At 37.8% G+C, this 11785-nt stretch overlaps 1 protein-coding gene across 1 annotated transcript; it reads left to right on the plus strand.

Moving 5' to 3' along the window:
• The first annotated feature begins 6326 nt into the window (after positions 1 to 6326).
• Positions 6327 to 9062, plus strand: LOC147530980 (gamma-secretase subunit). Its single transcript, XM_086649508.1, has 2 exons — positions 6327 to 6636; positions 8642 to 9062. The coding sequence occupies exons 1-2, from the start codon at positions 6369 to 6371 to the stop codon at positions 8800 to 8802; spliced, it is 429 nt and encodes a 142-aa protein (XP_086505634.1). The 5' UTR covers positions 6327 to 6368; the 3' UTR covers positions 8803 to 9062.
• The last annotated feature ends 2723 nt before the right edge of the window (positions 9063 to 11785 follow it).

The raw sequence follows: 11785 nt of genomic DNA on the forward strand, positions 1-11785 counted from the left end.
ATTACATATAGCCAGAAAGGTATATTATTGGCGCTTCTTTTTATGGAGTAGACTTTCATATTCATTCACAACTGGTACGTTAATGTTAGTTTCAATGTTTGATGCAATTTCTACGGAAAATGGCTTAACCATATGATAAAGCGGGGACAGAAGGAAAGAAGACCCTGTTGTCAGAAGAGGACTTGAAGAAAATGGTTAATACCAATGCTACTGATATATTATTTGGAAGTTTCTGTCATATGTTGGACGTGGAAGCTAAAATTTTGTGTCGAACTTGTATAAATTGGCGTTCATTTTGATATTGAATTGCCTTCTTGGTTGGGTTATTTTAAATTTTTTTTATTCAATGAAATTATTTCATCTCTTGTTGGAACAATATTTATTCAATGAAATCGAATTCTTTAGCAAATCATATTGCAAATCAGTTTATGAACCATATTGGAAATCAGTTTGCAAATCATATTTCAAATCAGTTTGCAAACTATATTGCAAACCACTGCATACCAGATTGCATATCAGTTTGCAAACCATATAGCAAATCAGTTTGTAAACCATATTGCAAATCAGTTTGCAAACCATATTGCAAATTAGTTTGCAAATTAGTTTGCATATCATATTGCAAATCATATTGAAAATCAGTTTGCAAACCATATTGCAAATCAGTTTGCAAATCATATTGCAAATCATTTTGCAAACTATATTGCAAATCATTTTGCAAACTATATTGCAAATCACTGCATACCAGACTGCAAATCAGTTTGCAAACCACATTGCAAACCACTGCATCTATTGAAAAAAATTTAATGAATTATAACCTATTTGTATTACATATTATTTTACAGGGGTTCGACGGCGTAGCTCTCGTTCTTTTCTAGAGAAATTTATTGAAAAATATTTAAAGAAACATGTGAGTATGTTGTGAACATTTTTAAAAAAAATTTGAAACTAACTTGTTTGCAAACTAGAATGCAAACTACTGCAAATCAATTTGCAAACCACTACAAATCAGTTTGCAAACCACTGCACACCAGAATGCAAAATAGATTGCCAACCACTGCATTCCAGATCGCAAAGTCACCAAATAAATTTAGAATCCTTTTGCAACTTAGATGTTAATACTTACACATCCTTTAATACAAACAAAGTCAATTTATGTACACCATGTATGTTACATTTTGACGAATTACAAACTATTTGTCTTACGTGTTATTTTACGGGGGTCGGTGGCGTAGCCCCTGTTCTTTTTTGTAGAAATTTTAAAAACATTAATCAAATAAAAATGTGAAGAATTAAGTTACGAAAAAGATTCAATCTTTTGATTTTAATATTTCGTTCATCTATTGAAAAAGACTTAAGGAAACATGTTATGAATATTTAAAAAAGAAAAAAAAATTGAAACTGATTTGCGAAGACATGCAAACCACTGCAAATCAATGCAAATCATTGCAAATCAATTTGCAAACCAATGCAAACCACAATGCAAACCACAGTGCAAATCAGTTTGCAAACCGCTGCAAATCAGTTTGCAAATCACTGCAAACCAGTTTGCAAACCACTGCAACTTAAATAAACATAATAAAATTTAAAAACTATTAAAGATTCATCAAACATTCATACGACCACTGCAAATCAGTTTGCAAACTAATGCAAATCAATTTGCAAACCAATGCAAATAAGTTTGCAAACTAATGCAAATTAGTTTGTAAACCAATGCAAATCAGTTTGCAAACCAATGCAACTTAAATTCATAAGACCACTACAAATCAGTTTGCAAACCAATGCAAATCAGTTTGTAAACCAATGCAAATCAATTTGCAAACCATTGCAAATCAGTTTGCAAACCAATGCAACTTAAATTCATAAGACCAAATAAGTAAGCAAATATATACTCAACATAATAAGATTAAAAAATTATTAAAGATTCATCAAAATATTTATAAACACATTCATTAAAATATTCAGAACAAATACTCTATTCAAACACCTTTTTTTATTGAATCCAACATTATTTTTCATCTGAAACAATTTCAGCAACTATCTTCCTTCTAAGTTTCGTAATCTCATTAGGTTCAACCTCCATTTCTTCAAAATCCTGACCTTTTGTAGCATTCGAAATGAATTGACATACGTATAAACCACAATCAACTCTGTAATGAAAAAGACAAGTCGTTTAGCTGATAAATTAAAAAGAAATATAATTGCTGAAAGAGAAACAAACTAAAGAAAGATGGTTTCCCGAAATTTCTATGCTAAGTATAGAGATAAGTATTGCTTAATCGTTAAGGTCATTACGGAAAAAAAAATCTCATATAGAGTATAGAAACATGCACTACCGTTTTCATGAGTAATCGAAGAAAAAAAAACAAGATAAAACAATAAGAGAGGTATAAATGGTAGTTAAAATCAAAACTTAGATCAAATCAAGTATTCAAATATTATTTTGAAGCAACATTGACTATAAGAATAATCTTTCCTTCGTAATTGTTCAAACTTACATCATTGTTATGAATATCCTGCATTTTAATGTGAAACAAAGTTTAGCAAATCACACAAACTCATTAATCAAATTTGTTAATCTAATACAAATGAGGCCAGAACCCTATATTTTTTAATCTAATAATATTACTCATCAAATTCCTCTTAACTGAAATTCTCCAATCCAAATGATAACAAGTGTTTAAATCACAATAAGCAACACAATCTTCAATATATTCAATTGAATATAGATTGTTTTCAGTCAAAGAATTCAAGACAATTAAACAAACAGGTGATGAGCAAATTACTCACAACTCAATTTACTGCAAAAATAAAAGATACCCACAAAAAAAATCAATCTTTCCATTAATTTGAGATGCAGAATTCAGAAGAATGACCAAAACAGATTGTGATTTATAACTAATACAAACTTAAGAATATGAACAATTAAGGGGTACCCATAATTCTAAGGTTCATTTAAGGTACTGACCATGGAAAAATTGTCTCACAAACCTAAAACTAGCTACACTTCGCTGAGAGATGAGTTGAAGCAGGTAATATTTCAACAATCAATAATTTTCAAACAACAATTGATAAGAGAAAGAGAGGAAAAAAGTAAAACTACCTTACCTTGGAGCTCTTCAGACCGGCAATACCTCAACACTGAATAGAGATGTAATCAGTTGAGGAGAAAAACGGTGAAAAACCTAGACGTTAAACGATGAATAGAGATGTAATCAATTGAGGAGAGAAACTATGAAAACCCTAGATGTTAAACGATGAAAGTTATAGATTATGTAAGAGGGGAATAGGTTTATTTCGTTAGAGAGAGAAAGAAGATAGAGAAATAGGGAAAAATGAGATTTTATATAAGGGTGATTTAGTCTTTTCCCTGTATTGTATAATTTACAAAAATGCCCCAATGAGCTTAAGCCTACAAAAAGTTGATAGATCCTTTTTAACCAAAGCCCCAATTTTTTAGGTAGTTTTGGCTAAATTTCCCTATTTATAAAGGTGGTGGGCGGCTAGGGTTTCTGGCCTCTTTTGATCCAACGGTTGGGGATGTACCGACCATTGGATCATTTAAAAGGTCACGGGTATTCTTCCAGGCGAGCGGGTAACTCTCTCTTCCGGGCGGGCGGGTTGATGAGACATGGAAATGTCCCATCTGAGTCTCTTAATTTAGACGAGTTAGTCTCTCTAGAGCAGTTACTCTCACGAATTACCCTCTTTTATGATCAGGTACCTTTTTACAGAGTTACGCGTGCAAAACGGATAAAGTTGGAAAGAATACAGACTAGGGGCATTTTGGTCATTTGTTGATTCAGACTTCTTGGTCAAGATTAGTGTTCAGATGGAAAGTAGAGTCCGAGACGAGCCCGTAGGCGAAAACAGAAGTCAAATCGGAGTCCGGATCAATAAAATAGAGAAGGTCAAAGTTCGGGTCAAACTTGGTGGACTAAATGACAAGATGGACACATGGCATGCATCCAGGAAACTATCGCACGGACCAGAAGAGACGCGGGCTACATTCGGGTACGGTGGGACGGCTCCCAGGATTTCTAACGTCTTTGATACCGTGTTTCTTGAAGCAGTGTATTTGTGTGTACCCGAGTGCATCAAACGGATGAGAGCATTCTCGCTGACGCGATCTGAGCCGTTACACCTTTCTTCATCCAGCCGCGAAGCACCGAATCGCCATCTTTTTCAAACAGAACCGTACGTGATTCTCTCTCCCTCCCTTATCTTCTCAAATTTAAATAGAAACAGAGAGAGAAGGAAAAACAGGGAGAATCGAAACAGAAGAGAGAGACCCGAGAAGAGATAGAGAGAGAAAGAGATTTTCTCTAATATCATGGGAAGATTGATTCGAATTTAAACAGAGAGAGATTTCGATTGGGCTGCTATAAAACAGAGGAGGATCATTAGAAAAGGGGGGGGGAACAAAAACAGAGAGAAAAGAACAGTTTTAATAGAAGAACAGTAGAGAGAGAGAGAGAACCGAGAGCTTTTGATTTCTGATTTTTTGGTTTCTTTTCTTTATTTTGGATTGTCTCCTTTTTTATTAGTGAGAGAGAGAGAGAGAGAGACAGAGAGATTAAGAGAGCTGAATTATTGTAGAGAGAGAGAAGAACAGAAACTCAGTTTCTTTTTGAAATTAATTTGATTTTCGATTTTCTCTTTCTTTTTGTTGTTTCCTGTTTAGTGAGAGAGCAAGAAATAACATAGATAGAGAGATTAAAGTGAGAGAAACGTGAGGTTGAAGAAGGTGAGAAAATAAATTTCCAGAGAGGAAAATATTTCCGGGAAGACAAGAAAATCGTTTTCCCAGAGGGTGCGTTTGGCAGATTTCCGGGAAAAACAGAAGGAAATCAATTCCTTAAGGGTCTGTTTGGTGGGAGAAGCGCAGAAAAGTAAGTTTCTTTCTTCTTTTTCTTTTATTACTTCAAATATTTATCGTTTCTAGCATTAGTAGCTAAGTCCTTTATATCTAGGGTTTTAGATGAAGTTTAAATAATTATTCTAATGATAAATTTATTACAGTTTTTATTATTTTAACGATAATATCTTCCGGGTTTTTTAGACCGTTCATGGACTGAAAACCTGAGTTATACAAAGAACTATCGAATTAGACCAAAACTAATTTGTCCTTAGAATTGTTAGGAAAACGGATTCGAAAACCCTAGGTTCCCTTTTTCTGAATATCGAAATATTTATTTATTTATTTATTTATTTTTCTTGAGTTTTATATTATAATTCTATTTTATCACCATCAAAACCAATTTTAAATCTCAATAGTTTTAAGGTTAGAATTAGTTTAACTTAGTCTCTGAGGAACGAACCGGTCTTACCGGAACTATTACTTGACGCCCGTATACTTGCGGGTGGAAACCTTTTTAGGGTAACCTTTTAGGCCCATCACGGGTACCGGGTTTACTCCGGGCGGGCGGGTAGCGGGTTCTAAATGGGCGGGTTTAATGGGCCGGGACTCCGGTAGGAGGCGAGACCCGCCCACGCCGGCCCGATATAAGGGGCCGGGTATACCCGGCTCGGGTTTTAATCGGATTTCGGGTACTAACGGTCCGAGCGAATTGGTTCGGATCTCGGGTCCCCGGACCGGTTTCCCACCCTAGACCCAGCAAGCTTTGGATGTATTAGGCACGATGAGAAAGCAAAGTTTATAGCAGCCTTAGCAGACACTATCAGAGGTCAAACTGCCGAAGAATGAGTATGTTTACAAGCCATGCAATGGGCCCAGACCTTAGAATCCCTCACATCCATATTGAAAGCGACAACCAGAATCTAATTCGCTTCCTCCACAATAACAGCATAACGATCAACTGGCAATCTGAACAACATATGGACAAGATCAATACCCTCAAGAACCACTTCGAAGACATTAAATTCTCGTACACTCCTCGGAACCACAATGAGCTAGCAGACAAATTGGCAAAATGGGGCACGAAAGATTTACCCGACGTTCTTATATATTAGTTTCAGTCGTTTCTCTTTGTTTCAACAAAAAAAAGGGTTATTTCCCAAATGGCCGCCAACTTTGTGACCAGCTTCCTGCCTGGCCCCCTACTTTAGCAAAAATACCCATATGGTCATCTTTTCAGTTATCTTTAACTTTCCGGTGAAGACGATGATGTGGCGTGATCAATGATGTGGCAGAGAGAGGAAATGAGATGGAGGAGAGAGAGTAACGGAAAGTTAAAGATAACTGAAAAAGTGGGTCATATAGGTATTTTGCTAAAGTAGGGGGGCAGGCAGGAAGTTGGTCACAAAGTTGGGAGCCATTTGGGAAATAACCCAAGAAAAGGTCAGTTAGTGGGGGTTATTCGTCCAGTTTGTGAAACAGAAGGGGAAACCAGAAACACTAGTCGGGGGAGATGGAGAGGGTAGACGAAAGAGGAGAAATAAGGAGTAATTTAGGGGAATCAGCAGGTCTAATCGAACGTAATGTCATGAATCGACGACAGCCACCGCTTTGGCCGACTATAGACGGCCATCTCGGTCTTTCAGAAGAAGACTCTCTCATCTACGCCAGAAACTTCTTCAGATTTGGATTCCTTCTTCTTCCTTTTCTCTGGGCCGTCAATTGCTTCTACTTCTGGCCAGTTCTTCGCCACTCACATTCTTTTCCACTCATTCGCCGCTGTAAGTCTTTTTTTTTTTTATCCCACTTTCCATTTTCTGTAATCCGTGGTGCATTTTTATTCTAGGGTTTCACCTCCATCTCTACAGAATTTCATATTATATTTGATTATTTATGGGATCATAATTTATACCCACTTTCAGATCCTGTTTTAAACGAAGTTGTTCAACTTTAAAAATGTTTATGAAGCATTTCAAACTTCATCCATCTTGCCCAGCCCAATGCTAATGAGCCATATCTTCTTATCAATGCCAATGTTCACATTTGCTTTGTCCTCTAGTTCTTGCCGCAATAGATGACAAATGAGCACGGCTGGTGGAGAAATAGATAACAACTAGTACTAGACAATGAGCTAAGCTGCTAAGCTCGGGACTCGACCAGGGTCAGGCTCGGCAGTGGCTCGATCGCATCCTAACAGAGTCCCTAGGCCTAAGGTTTGGTAACTTGGCTGAGTCTGGGCCAATTCCTACCCTACTAACTTGGCGAGTCAGTAGTTAGGTCGTTTTCTTGTTTAGAAAATTGAATTGGGTTTTTCAAAAACAGAAACTGTTAGAAGTAAGGAAAGAAAAAGAGGAGGGAGAGAGAAGTTAAATTATCAAGTCTACTAGCCTATAAAGTTGATTCAGGTTTATCATATCTGATTTCCTGGCAACTCTTCATTTTACAACTTTCACAGTTCTTTTTCCTTTTTACTTTGAACGAATTAATAGGAGAAATGATTTTACAAGGTAACTTGGTTAGCTACTGAGCTATGTTATATTATCGTAGCTTCCCAGTTGTGAACAGTCATAATACAATTTAGACTTAGCACAAATCGAGTTTCTACTACGATGGAATATTGACCCTTTTACACGTTCCACCTTTGTTACATTATGGGGACTAGACTCCTTAAAAATGTTATCGTTCCTATCTGTCAAAAGGCACCAAATGATCGCAGATGGGATCAGGTTACAAACCTCCTTTCCGGCCTTTGGAATCTTCAAATTCTGCCAATGATTAATAGCTTGATCTATCGACCTTGGGAGGCTCCAATTGATGTTGAAGGCGTTAAGGAAGTCGAACCATAAGCCCGTAGCCACTTTGCAATGCAACAGAAGGTGGTCTGTTGTCTCTTCTTGCTCCTTACACTTAATGCATCTATTCATAAGCTGGAACCCCCTCTTTTAACGGTCGATTGTGGGAAGCTTATGAAGACAAACAACCCAAATCACAAAGCTAACTCTATGTGCAGTTGCAAAAAGAGGAAACATCAGTTTTCTTCTTTTCATTGTAAGGACAAGAAGAGCTGCAAAATGCAGCTGTAAAACAACTGCTTTTAAGTGAATACTGCAGCACTAAAGCTGTTATAATGCAGTTTTTAAACAAACTACCTCAAAAGTAAAAACTAATATTTACTATAAGTAACTCGCCTAATAACTCAGGTCGGCTAGGCATGACCTTATCGCGGGCTCGGCCCTTTGACGATCCCGAACCAAGTCCGAGTTTAACAGCTTAGCCTTTGAATATCTAACTGATAGGATGTAGTGGTTGGTCAGAGCTCTTTTAAATTTATGAAAAGTGGAAGATTTGGATGTGCAAGGAGATAGTGTAATTTATGCAAAGGACTCTAAAAACCACTAGAATACACATTTAGTAACACAGGGGCATATTCTTCTGTCCGTTGACATGTTCTTAAGTTAATTATCTACATTACACTTAGTAGACTTATATATATATATATATATATATGTAGCTTATATGTGGATAGAACTTAAAGAGAAGATTCTTTTACTTATTTTGAAAGATTTGAATTAATTGTATTAGTGATTCAATGAACGTGTATGCACATAGTTAGATGTCTGAGAGACTGAGACGACATTTTACTCCCTCCGTTATTTTTGCCTTCCTTTTTATGTGTCTTTCCATATTAATCTACTTCTTTCCAATTTGCATTTCCGCCCTTGCCTAATCCTTTCCTCTTCAGTTTTGCTATTCAGATAATGTATGTTTGGTGGGTTCATTTTGCAGATGTCTTTCGATCAGCAGTTGGATTCTCGTTATCTGCCGTTCTTCTTTCTTCGTGGGCTCTTATATTTGCGATTGGTGGAGAGGGTCTATTTGGACCCACTTGGAACCATCTTGTCATGTACAATGTCGCTGATAGATTCGGGTTGACATCCTGGAGCTAATTCATCACTCTCATCTCTTTCTTGTTCTAAAAAAATGAATCTCCTTTCTGTGCGTCACTGCTTTTGTAAAGTCAGTTTGTCAAATGTAGAAGAGAAAGGCAGCAATTCCTTTCCAATGAATCGTAGAAGCAGGTGTCTGATCATCTGCAAGTATACTTGTATAAGCTCCTTCTGTACTTGTCATTAATTAGTCTTAAGAGGCCTTAAATTAAACAAAAGAAGCTGATTATCCCTGAAATTATGACATGTTATTTTCTTGCTGTGTTGTTATCTATAGATCTGTTGAGAGCGAGACTGCCTTTGATGTCTCAATACATCATTAGCTTTCCATGGTTCACTCTGGTTTAGGCTAGCCTCCATTGGGACCTTGTAAACTGATATTCACTCTGAAGCTTCTGAAAATAAATTCGTTTTCTTAACCTATTAGTTGTTTCAGATAAAATCCAAGATACCAATCAGACTGAAACCCATCACATCATCTTATACTATTACATTTAGGCAAACTGAAATCAACATGACAATACAGAATCAGCTCTCGACCTATCTGTTTTGGGAGAGGGGTATGAACGACTAGAAGATTGAAACAAATCACAAATCTTTGAATACTCTAACCAAGTTAAAATATCTCATGAAGAAGATGCTAGACCAAGTGGGTCATTGCTGGGTAAGCAGTTTGACACTACCACAGTTGCTTTCACCTTATGGATGATGTGTCTGCATTGAACCATGGAAAAGAAGCATTGCAATTAACCCTTCGGAAACTCTATGAATATGAGAAAAGGGTTTAAGCTGGAAAAAAAAAGATTTCAATCATTTGTTAGCAAAATTTCGAGTTGGGGCCTTGGGGGTAGTGGTGTCTTCTGGTCAAAATAGGGAGTCCAAATGGGTGAGTTGGTTAAAAGATGGGTGCCCAATAGGAACTAACTTTCATATTTGTCAAAGCAATTTTGACATTGACCCCACTTCAATATAGGATTGTGCGAATAGCTCACGACGCCAATCTAGATGAAGTTACTCTTCTTTACAATAATGTTTCCAACTTATGTTCGTCTTCTTCCGCATCATCTTATTTATCATTGCTCGCCACCACCACCACTACAAAAACAACTATCACCACTCCACATTCCCTGATCACCATCTTCATTGACCACACATTCACCAATTACAAGATGTCTAATTGAGTTAATATATTTTAAAACAATATGTATATTTACTTTTTAGCTCATTTTTATTTGTTTTGGTTCTGATGATGCATAAATTGTCCAGACGTTGACTAACGTCAAAGAGTTAAGAACAGACCTGAAGTCTAACGGGTCAACCCGACTTAAGGTAACAGAACAACTAAGAGGTATCAACCTCCCAAGACGAACAGATCAGTTCTGGAATCTCTAAAGGAATGAAGGGGGTCCACGTAAGTTAGGCTGATGTCTCACACCCTAAACTGGAGAGGCAGAAGCGCGCCAACAACTTACCGACTCAATCCCGGAATCTCCCTAAAAGATCACAATCAGTTAAAGATCTTAAGTGTTTAAGCTAGATATCTACGAAGGATTCTTGAACTTAGGAATTTCTATTTATTCTATATACGAGATAACTATTAGGGAAACCCTAACCACGAACAGTGGGAAACTTCCCTAAACGCCGGATCACAACCGCCTCATCACAGGCGGTCTACCTCAACCTATAAAAGAGCCTCCCATCGTCTTCCAAAGGACAAGTTGACACGATCTCTCAACCAGAAAGATCACCCCTCACACAAGAGTTCCCATATTCTCCCCCAAAAAGATCGATCAATATTCATTCTTTTACTACAAAGAGCAACCTAACTGTCTTGCTCGTCGGAGCGATTTTTGAACCCTTTGTAGGTTTTCCTCCCATGAATCAGGTGCAAGGAGCAGAAGCAAGAGCAAAGAGAATGAGCTGGAGCGAGGAGCAGTAGGAAGGCATCTCATCCCACTTAACAGAATATTCAATCATAACAGACGTTTTCATGCATCAAGTCCCTGTTTCATGCTGATATAACGGAAGGCCATTTTTTGACATCAACATTTGGCGCTAGAAGGAGGGGATCTCTCTAGCAATCTCATCAATTCGGTAACCTAAATTTCCTCTTAGTCTCAAATTAACCGTTTTCTCTTAAGCCCTTCAGGCAACCATGTCTTCAAACGAACACACCCCCAAGGGTCTCAAACCAGGCTCCCAATCCGGTCGTACTCCGGGCCGAAATCGAGCAACTGAAGGCTGATTAGTTACAGAAAAAGGAGGATGTGGAACAACTATAGGAGAGCCTCCGCAAAGCAGAGGCAATCAGAAAATCTCCCACCGCCGAGGAAAGAATGGCCGCAATCAGGAGTCGAGATCGCCAGCTCTTCTCCACACCAGTCAGTGCTTTTGCGCCTGGGTAAACCACCGCACAAACTATGCCCGTCGACCAGATATATCTTAAGAAGATACTAGATGATGCCGGAATACTAAACCCGAACCGACCATATATTCCAAAACCTCCAAGAATTGGTGCAGGACTCACGATGATCCAACCATCAACGAAATACTTATACACCAGGTGGCGGAACTGACCCGGATGAGGGAGAAAGGAAAGATGTCATCAAGAGCCATAATCAACCTACCCCCTTTACGTAAGGAAATTTTAGAGGCCGAAAGGCCCAAGAACTTTAAATGTCTCCTGCTCGAGCACTATCACGGTCTGGAGGGTCATGTGTTATTCATCTAGAATTATGTTTCATTAATGAACCTCAGTACAATGCAGCTCGAAATGTATGGTGCGTGGTCTTCGCCACAATTTTGAAGGGACCGGCCCAGGCATGGTACTAAGCCTTGGAGCCTGGTTCGATAAAATATTTCAAAGAGCTCGCACAAGCATTCTGCGACTCCTTCCGGGGCAGTATTACAATAAGAAGAAAGACAGACGATCTATTCAACATCGTCCAAGGGAAAAACGAGTCCCTCGCAAAATACTGGCAGA

The sequence above is a fragment of the Eschscholzia californica genome, unplaced genomic scaffold (assembly GCF_041429995.1).
Source record: "Eschscholzia californica isolate CP2 unplaced genomic scaffold, dmEscCali1.0.p SCAF_6, whole genome shotgun sequence".
Lineage (NCBI taxonomy): Eukaryota > Viridiplantae > Streptophyta > Magnoliopsida > Ranunculales > Papaveraceae > Eschscholzia > Eschscholzia californica.